The sequence below is a fragment of the Desmodus rotundus genome, chromosome 3, assembly GCF_022682495.2.
Source record: "Desmodus rotundus isolate HL8 chromosome 3, HLdesRot8A.1, whole genome shotgun sequence".
NCBI classification, from domain to species: Eukaryota; Metazoa; Chordata; class Mammalia; order Chiroptera; family Phyllostomidae; genus Desmodus; species Desmodus rotundus.
In genome coordinates this window covers 142,237,383-142,261,945 of record NC_071389.1, presented here as the reverse complement: position 1 = coordinate 142,261,945, position 24,563 = coordinate 142,237,383, and the positions used below count along the sequence as shown (strand labels likewise).

The 24,563-nt window shown below is 40.6% G+C and overlaps 1 protein-coding gene across 3 annotated transcripts in view; it reads left to right on the top strand.

Annotated features, from left to right (window-relative positions):
- The window catches only part of TBC1D30 (TBC1 domain family member 30), a 77,558-nt gene that overhangs the window by 1,490 nt on the left and 51,505 nt on the right, over positions 1-24,563 (top strand). For all 3 annotated transcript variants that reach the window (XM_045184608.3, XM_024576412.3, XM_045184606.3), the window contains exon 2: positions 3,002-3,166. In XM_045184608.3, coding sequence (XP_045040543.2) covers positions 3,002-3,166 — 165 coding nt within the window. The remainder of the gene's footprint in view (positions 1-3,001; positions 3,167-24,563) is intronic.

Genomic DNA, 24,563 nt, shown 5'->3' with positions numbered 1-24,563 from the left:
CCCTCTCAACTGTTCATAAATAGCTTTTCTTTCTGGTACTAACACTGTTATTGCAGTTGTCTTTTTAAAATAGATATATCAAGACCTTGATTTATAAAATGAAGTGAGGTGTGGGAAACAGATGCTACATCACCACCACGTTTCTCGAATTAACTTCCTTGTGCTAAATTACCAGGGAAAGGGGAAAGAGAGAATGCGTACTATAGAATGACATCCTGTCTCTTCTAATGGAAAAATCAGACTAGCTGTTGCCAGAAAACAAAACAAAACAAAAAAACCAGAAAAGGAATAATTGTGTCTGCTTTATCAAATCTATGTAACAGTTTTCAGCTTCCTCTTTTGGCTTCCTAGTGATGATTTTTTCCCCCAGCTGATTGTTACAAATGACTTCCACTTTCCTCCTCCTTCCTGGGACTTTGCTGGAATTGTGCCATTTCATTTTATACAATTATCTGGCTGTTCTCAGAATGTCTGTTTATGCCTGGAGTTCCGTAGGGCAATAGTTCTTCTGTAATCCAACAAAATCAACTCTGAAGAATTATGATTTGGCTTTCTGTTTTCACAAGGCTATTCACTTTTCATTACAGAGCAAATTTGGAGGATTAGTAATTTCCTTTTGGAAGAGGGAATTTGGCAAACTAATGTTTAAGGAAGTGACAGTCTAGTTTTACAAGTGGATTTCAGATGAGTGACCACTCCAGTAAATCATTCATAAGACCTGTAAGAATCAGTTTTGCTCAAGTTTCAGTCTTACTGCACGGTTAGTTGCCTCATAATTTTTTGTTGCAGTCAACCCTGTTAGAACCCTAGTAGAACAAGGTGCCATATTATAATAGCTGTCTGCTTCATTTTACAGCTTACTAGGTTACCTGATTTTTTTTTTCCCCAGGGTCAAAAAATCTCTCAGCACAATACCTAGTAGGAGTCTCACATGACGCAGATAAGTTGTGTATTATTAATTTGCTCTTTTTTCTGTTAGAGAGTTTGCTGTAGCATCAAAATAGCAGCTATTTTTACATATTTAGCATGTGTGGGTCCTTTATTTATTTGAGGCACCAACATGGTTTCTCAGGAAATCTAAGCTCTCATCTCAGTGTTTTCCTTAAGGGATGGACTTTGGAGTCAGAATGCTTGAGTCGATATCCTGCCACTGTTCCTTACTAACTGTGTGACCTCAGGCAAGCTATTTAACCTCTCGCATCCTTTTCCTCACATATGAATAGGGATAATAGTAATACCTACCTCAGAGGGCTGTAGTGAGAATTATGTAAGTTAATGTCTGTGAAGAGCCCAAATTCCTTAGAGAGGAAATTGGCCACTGTTTGTCATTTGATGGTCTCATTTTTTCCTATTTATTTAACAGTGTGTTAGGAGCTGTAGCTCATGCCGTGGGGCATACAAAGATAAAGAAGACTTTATGCCTGTCTTCAGAATGCTTACATACCAGCAAATTTCCAAACTCTGAAGGTTTTTGCCGTACTGGACAATATGTGTAATTCAGAGACCCACAAGCTGTAGGTACCTTAAGAGTCACTGAAAATGACTCCTGTGGAATAAAGTATAACTTAAATACAAGATGATGATATTCCTGCCCTGAGAAGGATAATTTTTAATATTCAAAGGAAGGATATTTGCTCTCTCTGAAGGAATCTAAGAGTGAAGACCCTCGGATCTCTGGTAGCTTGTTCTCATGTTTGATCATCCTTTTTGAACCCAAAGAGTTTCATTTAACCTAAGTGAGCTCTTATTTCCCATTATATCCCATCGTGTTTGAACTCAAAGTGAGAGAAATAACTGGTCTTTGTTCTCATCTTCATAGGCATCCCTATCTTATTTAAGTCCTATTTATATTAACATTTATAACAATCATTAACATTTGTTTCTCAGAATAATCTTTCATTCTAGGTATGATCTGAGACTTGGAGCACTACCTTGCCTAAGATCACACAGATGGTTGGTTGGTCCAAAGGAAGTTCTTGTTAACTCAAGGTCAAATGACGTTTTCCAAATGATGTGTGGTCAGCTCTGGCAACAGCTAGAGCACACCCCCCTGCACTTCTCTTAAATAAGACCCAAAACGTTCACTTCCTTTCACCTCTGAAATATTTGTATTACTTTTGAACATTTCTTTTGTTCTCTTCTGGTCCTCTCTGGCTTCTCCAAGTCGTTTTCAACATGAGTAGATCCAAACTCCACACAGGGTCCCTAATGAGGGACCTTCTCCTTCCACTCATTACGGTGACTAATGATAATAACATCAAGTGTGGCAAACAAAACTCCTAAATTGTAATGACTGTTCACATAAAGATTGTTGACATTTCTGATTTAAGTCTTTTTTTACTTGTAGAAAACTGCTGTTGAGAATATTAGCTTTATGAATGCAGAATTATTTTTAATTTATCTGTTTGAAGGAAATGTATTTTTTACTTATTTGAAAAATCACTGAGTCTCTAAGATACCTAATAGTCAGGCTATTGGAAGACTGTGTATTTAAAACAAAACCAGTATTTTCACATTTGTCTGCCTTAGAAAATGTGGTAGTATTATTTACTTTTAACTGATTATAAACAAAGGTGAATACTTTTAAAAATATTTGTTATCAGCTATTAGGATTATCATTGATATAACAGACTCAAAAGATTCTTTTCTTGTAGCTTCGCCTCTGAACACATTAATGATACAAAATGTACATTCCAGTTTACAAGCAATGAAAGGCAACTTTGCAACCAGAGCTAAATATGGTAAAAGCAAGAGTCTTGCTTACATGTTACAGGATCAAATTGATTTTACAGTATTTTCTCATGGAGAGAGAATGGATGAGTGACTTATTTGATCAGAGTATCTTCACTGACTAGGTACACGTAGTCCTGGGTGAGAACTCAGAATTACTTGGTTTAAGTAGATGTTCTAGATAATTTATGTAAAACAATTAGTATCATGTTGGCACTTGTATTCCTCTCAGGGTGTTTATTGTTCTATTTAAAATTTTCTTTTCTAATAGGCACTAATGAACTGAAGATGATCCTTCGGGAGCTTAAGAACGGAATTGGTATTCAGTCGGCGAAGTTACTCCGGCAGCTGAAGCAGAAGGATAGGCTTGTGCACAAAGTCCAGAGGAACTGCGATGTCGTGACTGCCTGCTTGCAGGCCGCGTCGCAGAAGAGAAGTAAGTGCCGGAGGGGGATCAGCCCAGTGCTGCGTGCCCGCGACTGGGATGGGAGGGAGCTGGGTCAGTAGTCCTGTTTCTGAATCTGTTGAAAAGTTTTAAATGGGACGTTATCCCCTCAGAACTAAGAACTATGAATAACTGGTACAGTTTCAGCCTTTTTTCAGTTAAAATGTGTGTTACGTGTCTGATGTTACAAACTTAGTTTTATTATTCTAGATTTGCAGTAGTACTTCACTGTGACATTGGTTATTTTTACATGATGCTAAATAATAACTGAAATCTTTACTTTAAAAACAGCATCAAATAGATACAACCTAAAAGGCATGCCTTTTTTTTCTTACTCTCTTTGTGTTAATAAGTGAATTAAAAATTAATTTGAAAGACGGATACTCTTGTAACAGGATCTTACAACTTGCTCTGAAACCTGAAAAGGACAAAATATTTTAATAAGTAAACCCACCTAGTACGCAATCCATTTATAGCTAAGAGATGCATGGTTTGTTAAGTTAAAAGTAGTTTCATTACTAATGCATGTCAAATACCAGATATAAAACCTTGTGAGTTAATTTTATAATTCTCCGTGCGATAGTTTTATGTTTTATTCTGCTAACATTTCCCTATTTTTGTTTTGTATTCTTTGTTAACATGCAGCATGGCAGAACAGTGGGTTCAGGTATGGTAAACATAGGCACCAATGAAGTGTTTTGCTGAAACGCCTGTGGCAGCTTTTCAGGTGCATGTGAGAGTTGCCTTCTCTTGGTCCTTTACTCTGTCACATTTTATACGTAAAGTGACACCTCCTAGAGTTTGTCTTTTAAATTCCAGATTCAGATGTATTTCTATTGATAAAACAATGCTCAGGGCTTGGTTAGTTTCAGATAACATGATCGACTTAAATTCTAGTCTTATGTTTATTATTAAAAGAAAGTACTATGTTTTCTTCCTTCTCTTTTATTATGACACTCTTATCCCCAAATTATTATTCTTGCTAGTTACTGAATAAGGTCTCAACACAATGTGCATTAAACACAATGCTGCTCGCTTCTCATACTGATCCAATGGCCCACAGAGGAGGAGGAGTGTAGTTGAGTAGACTGGTTTGGAAGGAGTTTCCCCCGGAGCGGGTCGTCTGAGACAGCTGTAGAAGGAGGGTGCAGATGCAGCTCTAGGCGTGTGTATCTGTTCATAGAAAATTGGCACGCATTATAAGCATTTCACACTGTTTTCATGGGTGCTGACCGACTCACAAGTACCCAGTGAAAATGTTATTTTCTTCCTTTAAGATACCTTGATTTTGATTTTTCTCTTTTCAGCTGTTGTTTTCACCTACCTGTTGTTGTTTGTACTAGGAGTGAGAAGCAGAAAGAGGTAAACGCGTGGAGTTTGGAAGTGTGGGAAATGTAAGGGGGCACAAGGCCAGTGTCAGGAGACAGAAGAGTGCCAGGCCAGCCTAGGATCCTGGGCTAATAATAATAATCACCAGGGACTGAGAATCGTTTAGAATTTGAACTTACTTGCCTGCTGAAAGGACCACCATTTATGTCTTGTTAGAAAAATGTGTCCACAAGCACCGGTTTAACTTGTAAATTGGTGAATGCACACTCCCCATGTATCTGGGGCTTGTCTCTTTAACGCTAGATGGGGTTTTGCACTTCAGACAACATGAGGTTCATGACTCTTTTCCCTGGGAGTCCAATTCTCACCTTGGTAATAAGACTCTATTACATAAAACAGTGTGTTTTTGTTAAGAAATGCTGGTGCATCAAAATGATCTTTTATATCATATGATACTGTTTTATGATGTAGAGAGACAGAAATTTGACTAGGTAGTTTTTTTAAATTTATTTTTTATCCCTTATAGATCTCCAGAGGTTCGATGACTTGTGACTAAATGCCTGATTCTAGTAGTTGTATTTTCGTCTTTTTCCTCAAGGTCTCAACTGATAACAAATACATTTAATTAGAGTTCTAAAGAACTGAGGTGTTACTATCCCACTGAACTTTTGCTCTAGCAGTGATTGCCAGTGATGCGCTCAAATACAACAAACACATGCGAAAGTCCAGATAACCTTTATTTTTCCCACATGGGTTCAAAGCTTACAGATCTTTCCATAAGTGACCCCCCTCCTTGCAGAATGTTGCTATGGAATAAAACTTTTTATATTTTATTAAAGTGGGTTATTTCCTGTTGATACACCAAGGCGGATATAATAATTTTGAAATAAGAATCATAAGTTAGTGTGGATTATGAACTAAAATGACTAGATCATTTTTATTTCTAACACAGATGCTGTAACTGCTTAGACTTTACGGTTTCCTAACCAAGCCTTATGGTGCAATCCCTTTATTTTAAAACTGGGGTAGAAACAAGAAGAGTGGGGTCAATATTTGCTTGTGGAAGAGCAGATGTTCCCCTTATATTTAACTATTCATCTTAGGATAATCATGGTATAACCAATGTAATATTAATAACAAAATCAACGACAAAAATGGCAGCAGCTGTAACTGTTCATTATGTACATTCTTTCTGCCAAAATGTTGGTTTTATCTCTCACAGCAATTCCAAAAAGGTATGTATCATTAAGCATGTTTTGTTAAGAAACTGAGATTCAGAAAGTGTAATTTGTTAAGATCACACAGATGATAAGTGGTCCAGATGGAATTTGAACATCGATGCTTCAAAAGTCCACTCTTCACCATAAACTGTGATGTAAGAGGGTTCTACTTTCTTAGCAACTAGATTGATACTTCTGTGATATTATTGGAATATAGGTGGAACAATAATAAATTTGTAACATGCATAGGAGATAATAGAGAGTTTTGGGTTTATGTATTCTGAGTATGAGTCTTTGAGATATATGTGCTGCAAATACCTTCTCCACTTTTTTTATGGCTTGCATTTTCCCTCTCTTCAGAGTGACATTTAATATATAACAGTGCTTAGTTTTGTGAGGGGGGACCCATATTATCTTCCGGAGGGCGGGCCCCTTGTAGTACAGGCTTTCCCTCTCGGTGAGTGTTCTAGGAACCCATCTGGTGTTAGTGCTCCAGATGGTGGTGTTGTGAGAGACTGTGTTTGGCTTCAGTGAATTTTTTTTTTTTGAAGACTATTTCAACGTGTTTGCCCATTTTATGATGGGCAATTTACGAGCGCACCTGCCCACACCGCACTGAGTGTTCAGCAGTTTTTGACCAAAAACAGCATGACCCCTGTGCCCCACCCTCCCCATTTACCTGAACTCTCCCTGAACAACTCTTTTTGTTTCCCTGAATGAAAAACGTCCTCAAAGGGAAATGTTTTGCTGATGTGGAAGAGGTGAAACAAAAAACAGCACAAGCACTAAAAGGCATCCAAATGGACTAGTTCACAAATTGTTTTGAGCAATGGAAAAAAAATGTCTTGATAGGTATATTGCATCAAGTGGAAAATACTCTGAAGGTGGCTGAAGTTTAAACAGGTAATAATTAATTCATAATTTTAATAAATATCGAATAAATTCTGTTTTTTGGGGGTCTCTCCTTATACATAGTTCAATTTATTAGTCTTTTAGCCTTTTGCAGGGCTGGCTTCAGGGGCATGTGGCTGTGTAGTCACACAGAGCCCCGTGGTCAGGTGGGCCCCACCCTTGGTTTCCCGCTCTCTGTCGCTTTCTTAAAGTTCTTAACAATTTTTGAAGAAGAAGTTTCCCACAAACTATGTATCCAGTCCTGACTTTATGGCTGGTACTTCTATCCCGTTTAAGAAATCTTTTTTCAATTCCAAACTCATGAAGAATTTCTCCCACATTATTTTCTTTAAAAAAAAATATTGTATTTATTCATTTTAGACAGAGGGAAAGGGAGGGAGAAAGAGAAGGAGAGAAACATCAATGTGTGGTTGCCTCTTGCGTGCCCCCGACTGAGGACCTGACCTGGCCCGCAACCCAGGCATGTGCACTCACTGGGGATCGAACTGGTGACCCTTTGGTTCGCAGGCTGGTGCTCAATCCACTGAAACCTACCAGCCAGGGTGTATTTTCTTGAAGCTTTATTATTTTGTTTTCATATGTGGATCTCTATCCACCCGGAATTGATTCATTGTGTGACACGAGACCACCCTTTTACCTCTGCTCCGTGGTGCTGTTGTCATATGAAGGCAGGTGTCTGGCATGCGTGGGTCTCTTTTCGGGCCCTCATTCTGTCTTATCTGTCCCTCCTTGAGCCGATGCAACACTGTCTTACTTATTTTACTTTCTAATAACTCTTAATATTTGATGGTGTGGGTTCTTACTCCTAGTTCTTCAAGGTTTTTGGGTTATTGGCTCATCCAGGGAGAAGTGATGACTTTACAAGGTTGGATCTTCCAATCTATAAATATGGTGTTTTAAAATTTACTTGAATAGTATTTTACAGGTTGAGGTCTTGCATCTATATTTTACTGCATTTATTCTTACTGCATCTATATTTTACTGCATTTATTTCTTGATTCTGTTTTAAATTGGTATTTTTTTTAAAAAAATAATTTTCTGTTCCTAACATGTGAAAATATGGTTGTTTTTGCCTATGGTCTTTCTAGCCAGTAATCGTACTTTTTCTTTTTTTGATTCTAATGTAAATTATTTTGCAGGTTTCCAAGTGTATAATCTTTAGCATCTGTGAATATGGTCAGTTTTATGGGTTTCTTTACCATTCTTGCCCTATGCACTGGCTAGACTCTCTAGTATAATGTTGAATGGAAGCAGTGATAATGGGATGAAATTTTTGTTTTGTGTTCAACCTAAGAGGGAAAGTTTTTAAAAATTGTTTCACCATTAAATACAATGCTTCTTACATGTTTTCTGTAGAAGTCCTTTATCAAATTAAGGAATTTCTCTTGTTCCGTTTGCTTAAGATGATGGATTTTTGTCATATACTTATTGCAGCGTTGAGATAGTATGTTGAATTATATATATTTTATCGAATGTTAAAACATCTTTGCATTATTGGAAAATTCCTAAACATGTATATATATTTATATAATCTGGATTTGGTCTGCTAATATTTTGTCTATGATTTTTATGGCTCTGTGATGAGTGAGACTAACCTGTAATTTTCCTTGCTTGTAACGCTCGTGCCAGGATTTGGAGCCTCATAAAGGAAGTTACAGGGTGTGCCCTCCTTTTCCATTCTTTGGGAGAGGTTGTATGAGACTGGAATACCATTTCTTCCCTGTTAGGTAGAGTTCACTGGCAAAACATTTGGGTCTGATGCTTTCTTTGTAGGAAGGTTTTAAATTGTGGATTCAACTTTAAGCAAAAACAATTATAGGATTAGTTGCACTTTCTATTTCTTCTTGTATTAACTTTGGTAAATTATATGGAATTTGCCTATTTCACATAGACATAATATTTTAGGGGTTCCCTTAGTGTTTCAAGATAGTAAAACAATTTCACTGATTTAAACAGGAATTTACTTTCTACTTAAAATATTTTTTAGTGTGGAATGTATCATCATAAAGAAGAGTATTCTAATATTAGCTATTTTAAAAATAAACAGATCTGTATGTGAGGATGTCTACCTGTCCAGACTGAATAATAAATCTCACTGTCACATTAGAAGGCCCTGCGTGCGCCTCCCTGGTTGAAATCTCCTCTCTCCCACATTTGTGTAAACTATTCCCTTGCTTTTCTCAATAGTTTTTCCATCTACTGTGTATATTCCTAAGCAACATACAGTTTTGAAAAACGGAGTAGCAAGGCCAAGCCTAGTTGTGTAGGGTAAGGGTAATGTTGTCTTTGTTAAATAAAGGCTCTCAGAAGATAAGCAGTCTCTGGGTCACGGAATCTGAGGCTGGGTTCCCTGAGAATGCACAGGGACCCATCTGGGAGAGCCAGGGGCGAGGTTATAAATGAGTCCCGTGGCATCTGCCAGGGCTGGTCCCTGAATGATCAGCTATGTTGGGGGAGTGGCCTGCTTTTCATTCAAAGCCCACTGTGACCTTGCTCTTGCTCTCAGAAGTAGGTCAACGCAGAACAGTTCTGTGGGCATGGAGGGCAGGCATTTCATGAACATGCCATGAGACATACCCAGGTGACAGTCTGTACCAGCTCCCCTGGGCATTCGGTCCTCAGGTTAGAAAGGTGGCCCAGTGGGAGGGTGGCTCCGGTCTGCACTGGCTGTGCTGCATGGCTGTGGTGCACAGCGGCCCCCTTGGGCTCGCCCTTCCCTCTCACGCTGGAGGCTGTCTTTGTCTCTCTCCTGCATTGGCTCTCTTGTGTCCTGTTGTCCGTGTTTTCTTTCCTTCTTTCTTTGCTTATTCTTTTTATATTGTTGCCCATAACCCTTGCCTGTGAGGTAAATTTTTGGAACTTGTGCAGGAATGAAAATGTCTTTATTAAATCCTCACGTCGATGGATAAGTCTACAATTGCTCTGTTGACTTTTTGTTTCCATTCTTACTCTTGAGAAGTCAGAAGCCTTTCTGATTCCTCACTGTCTGTCCTGGACTGTTGGCTTTTCCTCTTTGAAGGCTTGCAGAATCTGTGTTCTTGGTGCTCTAAAAACTCATGATCATCTTGCTTGGTGTCGGTCTGTTTTCACTCATCGTGCTCTTCTAATCACACAACTTGCGTCCTTCAGTTCTGCAAAGTGTGTGTGGATTATTTCTTTGACGATTTTCCTCCCTCCCTCCCCAACCCCCTGCCGTTTCTGTGATTCTATTGTTTGGCTGTCAGAACTGCTGAACTAGGTCTGTAATATTCCTCTGTTTCTATTTTCCATCTCTTCCCCCCTTTTTTCTTTACTTTCTCAGAGGTTATCTCAACTTTATTTTCCAATCCTGTTATTAATACCATTTTGGGGGGTTGTTATTTGGATGTTTCTTTTATACGGTTGTATCCTTTTTTTTGTTTCATAGATGCAATATATTTTCTTACCGCTCTGAGGATATTAGTGACAGAGACTAAAACAGACAAACAGAAAACAAGTTAGAGGAAATAGATTATAGAGGGAGGAAAGAAACTTTGAAAACTGCTCTTATATTTAAACTCTTTCCTCAGATATTTAGTAATCCTTGGCTGTCTGCTCATAATTTACAGTGGGCGTCTAAAATAGTGACTTGAACTCTGAACTCGCTGGTGGGTTTATTGACTTTAAGCTTCACTGAAGAGTGACCTGGATGGGCCCTTTGTTATAAAGTCCCCAGGTCCTATCCTCCGGCATTTCTTCTGGGACCGATCTGATTCCTCAAGGTAAGGTGTTCTGACCTCCTGCTTGGACGGTGAAGGCCCGCGGAGCTGAGACCGGGGGTCTCACACTTCAGTGTGCACTGGTCGCCGAATCCCTCTGTTTTAGGTAACCTGGTTTTCCAGCGACTCTCTGTTTTAACTGTCTTCAAAAATGAGATCTTCACTCTTTGCCAGGGATGGGAGACGAGTGATTGCCCAAACTCACGAAGTAGAGAAAAGGATCGGGGGAGCCAACGGTTTTTCCACAGTTATCTCCGAGTTCTCCTTGTGAAGCCTCCTCCAGAGCTGGCTGCCTGTGTCCGAGTAGCTTGCTGACTGTGTGGTGTGATAGAGGTTGGACGTTAGCTTCCCTGTGACAATTTGGGATTTGGCTTTCTCAGATCTGCCAAGTCAATTTCTACTTGTCCATATGCTTTTTCAGCTTCAAAATTCTATTGCTGGTGTCTCTGATTCTTTTCCCCCCCTGATCTTTGTGGGTGATGATAAACAAAAATCTCTTTCCTGTATTTTTAGTGTGGTTTTGGTGGCGACCAAAATGAGATGCATTTTTTCTCCAGTTTTACTTCTTAACCCAGATATGCACATTCCTTTTACATACGTTCATTTGTTTTGATAGAGGAAAGGAAGTTAGCAGTTTTTCCAGCTTTGTTGAGATGTACTGGACATATAAAGAAGTTAGCATTTAGATTAAGATAGAATTGCCTTAAACTTGGACCTTGGTTGCAGCATTGTGAATGTCGTCACAAATTTGTTAATATTGATAACAGATTTAAGTATGTTTTGATATGTAATTAGCAGCTCCGTGTACCCTGAAGTAACTTAGTAAGAGTTTGACTAGGTGAAAGAAACTGATTATAATTGTTTACAATGTGTTTTAGCAATAGTTTCCTCTCATTATCTTGAAACTCTTTAGTGTCTTGTTACTGAGTTTTTTTTCCATTTTTGTCATAATCATTCTTATGCATACTGTAATTTTGTGTAATGTTTGAAAGTACAATAATAGCTTTTGAACATCTACCTTCTGAGAGATTTTTGTGGCTTTAAAAAAAACAGATGTGTCTTGCCACCTCATTACAAAGAAAACTGGTTTTTATGGGAAAAATATGAATCTCAAAGTCATAATAATTTAGAGGTAGAAGAGAACTTAAACCCGATTTCTGCTTACTCCCAACCTGTGGCCGAGCAGAGGGACATGTGGAAGAGTTAAGAGACTCACACAGCAGGTTGGTGACTCAGGCAAGAACCAGTTCCCCCCGCCCCCCCACCCCAGCCCCTGCTTTCAGTTACGACAAGAGAAAATTCTGTCTACAGCCAGCAGGGGGAACTCTCTTTCTCTTTTAAGCTTTCCCAAGAACTGTTAAATTTATGTTCTCTGTGTTGTCAGGGTTCGTACACTTTTTAAATGTGAGATTCCGTGCAAGTACTTTAACACCCCTGTGCTTCAGTTTTCTTATCAGTAGAAAAGGGGGTGAGATGACAGTACCCACTTCGTAGGTCATTGTGAGAACTGAGTGAGTTAAAGTGTAAAACATGCTTAGAACTGTGTCTGGCTATAGATTTACTCTTATTGCTGCTATTACTGCTGTGGGGAGGTTTTGAGCCTGCCTTTTCCACCAGCATTTGCATAGTTGCTTTTTTAAAGCAACTGTGAAGGTTGCTGGGGCTCATCACATTAAAAAGAAATCAGTGGGCCCTGGCTGGGTAGCTCAGTTGGTTAGAGCATCGTCCTGATGTGCCGAGGTTGCAGGTTTGATCCCCAGTCAGGGCACATACAAGAGTCAGCCAATGAGTACATAAATAAGTGGAACAAAAATTAAATCAAATCAGAGAGAGAAAGTATTTCTTTCTCTCTCTGTCTCTCTCTTCCCCTTCCCCTGACCTCTAAAAATCAATAAATAAAATTAAAAAAAAAGGAAAAATCACTGGGATGGGGTTATTTAAGGAGGAGATACTGAATAATTGTAATTATGGATTTTATAATTTATTAGCTCTTTGGGAAAGGATAGCTTACTCTTCTTCAATAACATGCGAGGAGATTGCTGCTTCTTTCTGTGTTTCATTTGAGAGGATGGCATGTGATCATGTTTTCTGGACACACATTGTATATCAGAGTAGGTAACTGCCTGTGTGTCCCAAGGGCAATAGGAGCAAAGGCGAGAACCAGCAAAATCCTCCTCGAAGCATCAGGAAACATTTCAAAGCAGGTCTAGGATTAGAAGAATGATTGAAATGATTGAATGATTGAAATGAAGGAAGGAGGGCTGGGAAGACATTCCAGGCAGAGATAATGGTGCAGAGGCTGTGAGAGCATCAGGTTTTGAGGACACTTTTAATTGTCTGGCGTTACCGGATGTAGCACTGGAGGCTGGAGGGAAGTGGCAGGAGTTGAGGCTGGGGTTTGCATTGTGTCCTGTACTCATCGCTGAGCACTGGAGTGGCACAGTTGGATTTGCATGTTTCAAAGGTCATTTTGGCAGCAGGCTGGGGAGGGTGAGTGGATGTGCGGATTGTAGGAGGTGGCAGATGCAGTGAACCTGTAGAATTGATAGGTGCTGTGTCAAGGAGCTCTGGGAATGGAGAGGAGGCAATGAGACATTTAAGAGGGAGATTGGATTGGACTGGGATGGGGGATGGGGGATGGGAGGAGGAGGAGGTGGAGGAGGAATCTGAGGAGAGTTGAGGGCTTGGGGAAGGTGTGGGAGGGGCCAGGAAGTGCTTACAGCTGAGCTCCTTGCTCAGGAGACCCACACAGGCCTACTAGGGAGGAAAGAGCAGAGGAAGACAGGCGAGCCACTAGGAAGGCAGTGCCGAAGAAGCTGCTGCAGGACGGAGAAGAGTTTCAAGGAGGTGCAGTTTTGCTTCTATAGAACCATTCTCAAGAACGATATAAAGCACAGGCGCATGCATCTATAATCACCGTAGCGATGTCAAATAGGAAAAGAATCGAAAAGCGCACTGGAATTTTGCCATTTAAAAATGATGTGAGAGGAATTTCTGTTTCAGTCAAGTGGTTGAGACAGAAGCCTCATTACATTTGGTTTATGCAGCAAGGGTGTGATCCTTTCCAAGGGTTTTGGTGATGAGATGGGGTGAAGGACCAGGCTTGTTCTGCCTTCGTTATATAGAGGAATTGATGAACCTCTTCTCCCTCCAAACCCCACCATTTCCTATCCTGATTTCTATAAGAGCACCAGTAATATTATATTTGTTTCCCTTTTTATTGTGGTAATTTGCCTCTTTATACCATGAGACATAGGTCTTATGAGGAAAGGACTAAATCATTTATCTTTTTATTTTTAGTATCTATTGCAATAGGCACCTGGCATTGTAGTCGGGCTCATTGACTGTAGAATGGATGGCTGGATGGACAGCTGGGCAAGTAGCTAAACCGAGGTCGGATCAAACTTACTCTGTGTGCACATGGGACACAGGTGACTTGGTGAGGAAAGTGAGAAAGACAGGCTAGCATGGGCTCAGAGCTTGTGGACAACAGCACATACTTGGAATTGCCACTTTGATAAATGGGAAAGGGGCTGCTTAGGAAGGAACAGCATCAGGACTGCTGAGATTGGAACTTTTCAGTGAGTAAATGTGCAGGAATTTTGTGATGTCATCTTAGATTTGGGGAGCTAGAGGAAACCTCAGAATTAGTGTGGTGTAAACTGCCCATGGAACACAGGATACTAGTGTATGGGAACTGCCTTCCTAGCTGCACCGAAAGCCATGTGAGAGTTTGGCCATTGGGCAAGTACACATTTGTTAAATGATAGTGTTCATACAGTCCTACCTCTGCGTGAGGGTGGAGTGAGTAGAGAATATTAGGTTGTATCATTCTAGTTAGAAAGAAAGCCTGAAAAATTATTTGAAAATGTGTGTATCAGGCAACAAGAGAATAGCAAAGACAGATAATTCAGTGGTGTTGTCTTTATAGAATATCTCCTTAATAGCATTGTGCAATTGTACCTACCCAATCCCGAACATGCAGCTGACCCTGTCTCCCTCCCCAAATCACAGGAGGTCTTTTCTTACCTGCTCCTTGGCATTTTGTCATAGTTTTTACTTTCAATGGGTTATATACCTTTGAGCAATAATGTAACATCTTTTTTTTTGATGTTATGAACAAGTAGGTGTTTGTGATGAACTCTGTATAGAAATATATTTTGATATCTTTTGTTGGAAAATAACAGTTTCTAGTGAATGCACATCAGAGCCCATGCCTAACCTTTTAGAAAGAGCTCTTTTTTTGGTTCTAATATTGCCTTTTTAAGAAAAGATTTTATTTATTCTTAGAGAGGGGGAAGGGAAGGAGGAAGAGAGGTAGAGAAATAGATATTAGTTACCTCTCGCATGTGCCCTGACTGGGGACTCAGCCGCAACCTAGGCATGTGCCCTGACCTGGAATCGAATTGGCGACACCCAACCACCTTTGCAGGATGACACCCAACCAACTGAGCCACACAGGTCAGGGTCGGTATTGCCTTTTTAACACCATTTGCAAAAGGTGTGTTCACTGAGGACGTGGTCACTAAGGGAACATCAAAGTTTGTCATTTAGCCTGAAATCTCTCCTAGAAGGGTTTTTGACATGCATGAAAGGTACTGTAGCTGGATGTCTTGTTTTTTTGTGTGTGTTTAGTTTCTCCAGCTGAAGGTGGAAGACGCAAAGGGTCTCCTTCTCACATTTAGGTGCCACTACCCAGGATGACCAGCAGAGGGCAGGCTTGCTGCTTTCTCTGATTTGGGCCTTGGACTCATTTCTTCCTCCTGTGTCTCTTTTACAGCAGTTTTCTGGTTTGTCAGATGACACAGTTTCTAGAATCAGTTATATAATATATTTAAAAACTAGTGTAAAAGGGCTGCAAGGTAATTTCCTTGTTTTCTCCATACATACTGACTCTTTGGGCGCTAATCTCTTTTAGCTCACACGGACTGCCCTCTTTGAGCTTTTCCTGACCTAATTCTCCTAAGATCACCCTTGAAGGTGTAAGTGACTCAACCCTTAACCCTTGTAATGTGAAGAGGTTTGTGGTGTTCCAGTGCTGGATGATGAGTTTTTGAGATATAATTAACATTATATTTGTTCCAGGTGATGTTTGTATGTATTGCAAAATGATCGCCACAATAAGTCTAGTCAATATCCATCACCACACGTAGTTACAGATGATTCTTAGAGGAACATTAAAGAGGCTTCTCATGTGTGATCCCACACCAAGGCCCACAACGCTGCAGCACCCCTACAAAAGACATGGACTTTTGTGTAGCTGAACCGTCTTTACACATCCATACTAATAGACTTCTGTGTTGTTCTTGGAAAGATGTGGCAATAATCTCTCTTAGAGGAGGAGCTACATTTGCAAACAGTGTTGGGCTGTGAGTTCAGGAGTCCTGGATTCTGTTTGTAAGACTACTGGTTTTTCTGCAAATCATCCTGTTTGCCTTTGTTTACCTGTTTCTGAACAGTGTTCTTCCCAGGGACTTACTGGCGACGCTTCTGCAGGGTGTGTCACCGAGTGTTTCTTCTTTAACTCCTTGGTTGTCAGACTTCCGTACAGTTCAATTTTCTGTCAGTCCTGGTTATTTTTTGTTTTTAAATTTGTTGTTGTCCTTCTTTTGGTTGTGAGAGGAGGCGCAGTGTGTCTACCTACGCCTCCCTCTTGGCCAAAAGTCCTATTGAGAAAAATGCGTTTCCCTTTTCAAAGTTTTAGTCACTATATGAGTGGGAGGATTCATCTACATCAGATAACATAACATTTCCTGGGAAATGACCATTTCTCTCTGCTATCCCAGGCTGAGCATATTTTTTAGTTGCAATTTTACCCTTTTATGTGAGTGAAAGTTGAATAATGAGCCAGTGTCACTATTGTATATAGTCATTGCTAACAGCCAACCCCTGCTGTGGGGGGTGATTTGAAATGTAAAATTTGTTCCGCCTGTGTGGACCAGCCAACTCCAGTGTCCAGGGTATCCATATCCTCTCCATGGATGGCTGTGACCGGGCTCTCTGAAACCTTCCTATTAAGTTAATGCTCCTAGCGCTTGAATTTCAGTCAGTGTTTTCCTTGAAACCATATCTAGAGTATGTGTCAGTACTGTGAGTATAGTTAGGGAATGTGAGCTTCAGAGTGATTAAATGACCTGTGTTTTTCCAGTAAATCAAGCTAGTTCTCCTCTCGATTCATAGAACAATGACATTTGAGATCCTTGGGGATCATCTAGTCCAATGCGCTCATTTTACAGATGAGGAAATTGAAGGCTCAGAGAGGTTAAATAAGATGTTTACAACCACCACACACCCATTAGGATGACTGCTGTCAAAAAGAAAACAAAACAAAAAGTGTTGGCCAGAATGTGGAAAAGATCGAAGGCCTCGCACACTGTTGGAGGGAAGGTAAAATAATGCTGCTGCTAAGGAAAACGGTATGACAGCTTCTCAAAAATAAAAAATAGAATCACCATTTGATCTAGCAATTCCATTCCTGGGTGTATTCCCCAACGAGTTCAAAGCAGGGTCTTGAAAAGATAGTTGTACACCAATGTTTGTAGCAACATTATTCACAATAGCCAAAGGGTAGAAGCAGCCCAGTGTCCCTCACAGCTGAGTGGATCGATAGAACGTGGTACACGCAAACAGTGGAATATTATTCAGCCTTAAAAAGGCAGGGAATTCTGACACGTGCTACAACATGGGTGAACCTAGAGGACAGTATGCTAAGTGAGATAGTCCAGTCACAAAAAGACAAGTACTGTGTGGTGTCACATACGTGACACACTCAGAGGGGTGAAATTCATAGAGACGGATGGCAGAGTGGTGGTTGCCGGGGACTGCGGAGAGGGAAGACTAGGGCATTTTTCCTTAATGGGTAGAGAGTTTTTGTTTGTAAGAGGAAAAGAATTCTGGAGATGGTTGCACAACAGTTTAATGCACTTAATACTACTGAACCGTACACTTGAAAACTGTTACTATTACAAATTTTGTTATGTGCATTTTAACACACACCCCCTGATGTGCATGGCCACATGGGGACTTTGTGCTGCATTTCCTCTCAGCTCCCTATTCTGTGCTTGTGCTCATGCGCTCTTCGGGGCATTCTTTCAAAAAATTAATCATGGATCAAAAGCTAAAGCATCCTTCCCCAGCTGTGTACATCACCATACAGAAAAATGATTTTCCTAGTTGGTGCTCTTCTGGAAAGTACTTTTGGCCACCTGGTCTGAATGAGGCACTCACTCTTTTCAGGGTCATCTTGGCCACGTGCGGCCCACCCTGGACTGCGCCTGGCTAGTCTCCATAGTCCCAACGTCTAGCTCCTTGCTTCCACAGAGTAGGTGCTCGAAAATGTTTGCTGAAAGATGAACTACACCTCGGAAGACACTGCTATACGAGAGACTTTCAAAAGTGACACCGATTGCTGATCTCGAAAGCTCTGGCTTTTTTTGTTTTTAAAGGGTAGCTCTTATTTTTTTATCATAGTAAAATCCACATAAACTTGGCCATTGTACTCATTTTTAAGTGTATAGTTCAGTGGTATTAAGTACATTCATGCTGTGTAATCTTTAGAGCTCTTTTCGCCTTGTAAAGCTGAATCTGCACCCATTGAGCTACGACTCCCCATTGTTCCCTCTCCCCAACCCCTGGCAACCACCGTTCATTCAGTTTGTGTTCTTTCGTGACTGCCTTATTTCGCCCAACATAATGTCTTCGAGGTTCTTTCATGTTGTCAGATGTGTCAGAATGTGCTTCCCTTTCAAGGCTGCGTAATATCCCACTGCGTGTATACCACATTTTGTTGGTCCATTTATCCGTCAATGGACACGTGGGTTGCCTCCACCCCCTGGCTATTGTGAATACTCCTGCTGTGCACGTGGGGTGGCTCTGACTTTTTAAACGAGGCAAGGCTGCCCTTGTGACTTCCATACAGCGCCACCAAAAAACATACCTTTAATACCCTGAATTCTTCACAGTCTTCATCTTGGATTATTTTTCTCCATCCATGTACTTTCTGTCCTGTTCCAGTCTCCTCAGCTTTGATCTTGTGACTTGTTTTCCTCACTCCAACCTGCCCCTAAGATGCACACCCACCCCCTTGTTTGTGCTTCTGGATCAGTAATGGTGCAGGGCCAGTCTGAAGACTTGCTTCTGTACCTCATAGTGTTTGGGATCTCGTGTTGGAACATCTTCCCTTCTCTTTCCCTTCTTCACTTTCTCCTCCCCTCCAGGTCTTTGTCTTGCACTTTTCCAAGTATTCCCATCAGAGAAAGGAGGATTCACTGGCAGCGGCCCTCCCAGTCTCTGTCCATCACGAAGCTCCTCCTTGTCCTTTGCCCCCTGCCCCATCCATCTCCCAAGGCCTTGGAGAAATGAAAAGTGACCTCCTAGACAACCAACAGCACAATGCAGCCCCTGCTCCCAACAGCCCTTGTTAGGGGATCTGGGCAGGGGGAGAACGTCAGTGGTCACATGCTCTCTCATTCTTTCCTTCCTTCACTCTAAACCCGTTCCTTCTCTGTCATTCCCCCAAGTATCGCTGGCACAAGGTAACGTGGAGGAAAGCTGCAGCCTGGAGGGAAGTAAGAAATGGCTGGCCGTTGAATTGAGCCGTAGACAATATTGTTCTTAAATGTTCTTTGGCCTTTCTTCCCCTTGGAATTTCTCCCTGATGGTCTTTTCCTTTAGGCTCTAGTGACCTATTTTAGAACTCAACTGTCCTTACTGTTAAGAAGCCAGAGGGTTAGGAGCTGGAAGGTTAACCTGCATCACTGCCCTACCCCAGTTTTTCCCTCATGGAAGAGTCAGCTGCCTGTAGCACCCCTCCCTGTAGTTCCAGCTTGCCTGGATGAGGTCAGGCAGGAGGGTGGAAGCATTTGAAACATTTCTCTCTGACTAAAGTTTGTTTCCAATCAAATCGTACACCAAATTTTGTAATGCGAATGTTGGACATAAGGCAAGGGAGTGTCTGAAGCATTGTCTCCCTGCACCAACGCTGCCACATCAGTAAGTGGTTAATGAGATTGTTATATTGTGTGTGATACTGTGCAAGGGTTTGCAAATGTGTTTTTATTTTTTATTTTATTTTATTATATTTAATTTATTTTTTTGCAAATACATTTTTATTTTATTTTTATTTTTTACCTTTTTTTAAAAGGTTTTATTTATTTATTTTTAGAGAGAGGGGAAGGGAAGGAGAAAGATAGGGAGAGAAACTCAATGTGCAGTTGCCCCCTGCACACACCCTACTGGGGACATGGCCTGCAACCCAGGCATGTGCCCTGACTGGGAATCGAACTAGGCCAATGCTCAATCCACTGAGCCACAGCAGCCGGGACGCAAATACATTTTTAAAAGTCCAGGCAATTTGGTTTTAATCATCTCAAAGTTATCCTGACCCTGGGACATTAAGACAGCTGCTCCCTGCACAAGAGGGTACACAACAGTGGCACAAAAATTATTCAAAACTGATTATCCCCCGTGTTGGTACCATTTAACATTTTCTCTCTATGTAGAGGGTCTTTGGTTTGTTGGTTTCTCAGCTAATGAACCAGCTTCCTGTTTCCCATTTTACATTTGGCAAATTATGTTTAGAGACAAATCACAGCTGTAGGTTCTTGGGGAACTTCAAGGTGGCCAGATTTTTCCTGGATGTGTTATAGGGTGGGTTGGTGCAGAAAGACATGCGCATGAAGCCTGCACCAAGCCCCATCTCTCTGAGGGCCCTATGAACTCCCGCACGCCCTGCCACAGGTCGTGTGAGATGATAGCTGGTCTTCTGTAGTCCTCACCTAGGAACCTAACTTGTTTGCTCTGGCATCATGGAATTTTTTTGTTCCCTGGCTGTGCTGAGCTGACCTTAATGAAGCCGTTTATTATCTTGTTTGTTTTAATAGGTAAATAATAAGGGGAAGAATACACATAATTTGAGGAAATGACGGACCTTTCATTTACTTGGTAACATAAATGGGGCTGTGAACAAGTCTCCGTTCAGAGTCTCCCAAGTGTTTTTGATCCTGCTCAGATAAAAAATATCTGGTTACATTTAATCGACTTAGTGGATAGAGTGTGGCTTTAGAGTGAGACACCTGGGCTCAAATCCCAGCTCCACTGCTTATTAGTTGTATGAAGTTGGGAAAGCTACTTAACCTTTTGGTTTGTTTGTTTGCTCATTCGTTCATTCATTCCTTGTTTCCTTCCTTCATGAATTAAAAAATTGGAGAAGTCCATGGAAAAATACAATAAACTCCCATATTCCTACCACTCAGAATTAGCTTTGTATTTGACTATTTTCTTAGCCATTTCCCCCTGTGCTTACTTAAAAATCACCCCAATAATATATGTGTGCCCTCTCCTTTTACTCCCCTTGCTTGGAAAACAATGTTTGCCTTGTTGGGTTTAAACAAGGTGAGGTAATTAAAGCACCTGGCCCAGGGACTGATCGCAGTGGACAGTTGGTGCGTGGTCATTGCTGTTCCTAGTCCTTGTTCTCCTCCTGTGCTTCCTTCTCTCCTTGTACATCTCCGTGAGAAAATATAGCCCTGGCAAATTGATGAATGTATAAAAATGACTTCTGTCGACAGCTGTTTCTCCTTCTAGGGAGTATTTGCAACGCCCAACTTGAGGAATTGGTGTTACTACATGGAGGAATGTAGAATACACCATAAAACTTACTTATGGTGCAAATAGTGAGCATGTATTGAAAGACCAGAACTCTCTAATAAGGGATGGGCTACATTTGGGAAACTCTTTAAAATCAAGTGATTGAATCCAATTTTAGAATGCTTTATACATTATTTAAAAAGCTATAACATTGGAGCAATAGAAAGATTGAGAGTAAAATTGCTTACTTAAACTGCTGTGAAACACTGATTTCATGCTTGTGATCTCGCAAAGCAAACTTCTGTCAGGTAATTAATACAGGGGTTTTATTAAGTTATGAGGAGCAGGGAAGGACTAATTTATCTCTATTGAAGCAAATTCTCTCCAAGTAACATGTTGAAAAAAATCAAGATGATGAAAAATGTGAGCAACTTGTCAATTTAAACGAATGTTCCTCTTTCTGGGCTGAGACTGGTTTCACACTAAAATCTCTATGCCAGAATGGGTGGTGGCATAATTAAACAGCATAAAAGCTGGCATGACTGGGTAGCATTGTTTGTAACCCGTGACGGTGTTAAATGTCTTCCCTTTAAAACATAGTCTAAGTGACTTTAATACTATACATGATATAATGGGTAATATCTATACAAGCATGCCTCAGAGATATTATCGGTTGGGTTCCAGACCATCACAATAAGTGGATTGTAATCTTTTTCCTGGTAAAGGGTCTTACCTTCAATTTGTAAAAAAAAAAAAAGGCAACATCTGTGAATCATGATAAAGTAAAGCATCATAAAGTGAGGTATGTCTGTATTGAGGGAACTGGACCAAACAGTGCGGTAAATGCGTTACCTGTGTCATTCGATCCTTAGAATAATCCCTCTGAAGTAGGTACTTTGATCGTCCCATGTATGAACGAGGAAACTGACACTGTTAACTTACCCTAGTTAACATGGCTAACATGGTAGAGCGGGGTTTCAAATCCTGCGGCTGTTTCTAGAGTCTGTGATTTTTAGCCACTACCCTATGCTGACTGCTGTTGTATCTAGAATTTCAAGAGTATCTCTTATCTGATAAGTAGACCAAATATGTGATATTTGATCCTCATATATTTCGGAAACTTGCCAGGAAAACTAAAACTAGTATTTGTGGATTTCTTTTGTACATTGCACAAATGTTAGTCAAAATAACTGTTCATAAACACATCTGCTCATTTCTCTTGTGGTTGAATTAAAAGCCCCTTTTTGGTGAGTGGGAAGGTGTGGCTCTCTTCTTGACATGATGAGTTTATGATGTTACTTTTTTTTTTTTAATAATTTTTTTAAACCAGGCATGTGCCCTGACCGGCAATCTGACTGGCAACTGTTTGGTTCGCAGGCCGGTGCTCAATCCACTGAGCCACACCAGCCAGCCAGGGCTTAACATTTAATGTCACAAATCTGGCTATTCATCCACATTTGGACTTTTTAAAAAAGTTTTTATTTATTTTTAGAGATGCAGGAGGGAGGGAGATGATGTTACTTATTTTTAATGTCACGTGCTGAGTGTCCAATGTGTATGGAGCTCCACATTAGCTGCAGGCAGGGGAGGGGAGAGACACACAATGAACAAGACATCGTCCCTGTGCTCAGAGAAGTTTATGACTTATTGAGAGGAAAAGGTCACCTATAAATAATTCAAGGGTATGGGTGAATCAGGTGTGGGAGTGGGAGGAGGGTGGCGCATGGAATACAAGTGTTAAGGCAGGTACCATTTTTAAATGTTTGGTCAGCAGGATGCCAATCTGATATTCTCTGTGTGTCACAGATGCAATTAAAAACCACATTTACTGAGTGCCTACTGTATATCAGGCCCTGTATGCTGTGGGACTTTTTTTTTTTACTTGGAGTGCACAGAGATTTATTGTGGCATTATTTAAAATAGTAAAACAAAACAAACCCAAACCGTTAACTCAAGTGTTTTTTTAATTTTTTAAAAATTTATGTATTTATTAATATTTTATTGATTATGCTATTACAGTTGTCCTCATTTTCCCCCTTTACCCCCTGTACCCAGCATCTCCCACTCTCTCAGGCCATCCATACACCTTTTTTCATGTCCATGGGTCATGTGTTTAAGTTCTTTGGCTTCTCCATTTCCTATACTGTACATTACATCCCTATGGCTGTTCTGTAACTACCTATTCGTACTTTTTAATCCCCTGACCTCTTCCCCCATTCTCCCTTACACCCCTCCCATCTGGCAACCCTCGAAACACTCTCTGTGTCCATGATTCTGTCTCTGTTCTTCTTGTTTGCTTAGTTTGTTTTTTAGGTTCAATTGTTGATAAGTGTTTATTGCCATTTTACTGTTCATATTTTTGATCTTCTTTTTCTTTAATAAGTCCCTTTAACATTTTATATAATAATGGTTTGGTGATGATGAACTCCTTTAGTATTTTCTTGCCTGGGAAGCTCTTTATCTGCCCTTTGATTCTAAATGATAGCTTTGCTGGGTAGAACAGTTTTGGCTGTAGGTCACTGCTTTTCATGACTTTGAATATTTCTTGCTAATCCCTTCTAGCCTGCAAAGTTTCTTTTGAGAAATCAGCTGACAGTCTTATGAGTACTCCCCTGTAGGTAACTATTTTCTCTTGCTGATTTTAATATTCTCTTTATCTTTAACCTTTGGCATTTTAATTATGGTGTGTCTTGGTGTGGGCCTCTATGCATCCATCTTGTTTGGGACTCTCTGTGCTTCCTGGACTTGCATGTCTATTTCCTTCACCAGATTAGGGAAGTTTTCTTCCACTATTTTTTCAAATAGGTTTCCGATTTCTTGCTCTTTCTCTTCTGCTTCTGGCCTCCCTATGATGAAAATGTTGGATGACTTGAAGTTGTTGCAGAGGCTGCTTATGTTATCCTCATTTTTATGGATTCTTTTTTCTTCTTGTTCGGATTGGTGGTTTCTTGCTTCCTTATGTTCCAAATCATTGATCGGATTCTCAGCTTCATCCACCCCCTGTTGTTCCCTTGTAAATTGTTCTTATTTCAGTGAGTGTATCCTTCATTTCTGACTGGATCGTTGTTAATGCTGTTCAGGTCCTCTGTAAGTTCCTTGAGCATCCTTATAACCAGTGTTTTGAACTTTGCATCTGATAGATTGCTTATCTCCATTTTGTTTAGTTCTTTTTCTGGAGTTTTGATCAATTCTTTCATTTGGGATATTTTTCTTTGTCTCCGCATTTTGGCAGCCTCCCTGTGTTTGTTTCTGTGTATTAGGTAGAGCTTCTTTGACTCTGTGTCCTGGTAGCATGGCCTCATATAGTAGGTGTCCTGTAGGGTCCAGTGGCACAGCCCCCCCTATCACCCAAGCTGAGTGCTCAAGATATGCCCTTCATGTGGGCTGAGTACACCCTCCTCTTGTAGCTGGGTCTTGATTACTTTTGGCAGGTCAATGGAAGGGATTTACCAAGGCCAGTCAGCTGCAAGGACTGCCTGTGACCACTGACCACCAACTTCTGCCCTCCATGGAGGATCAGCTGTGTAGGGACAGGGTAGTGGTGCTCTGACGTGGTCTGTAGCTGTCCACTGGGTGTGCAGGCTCTGAGGTTTCCCGGGTGGT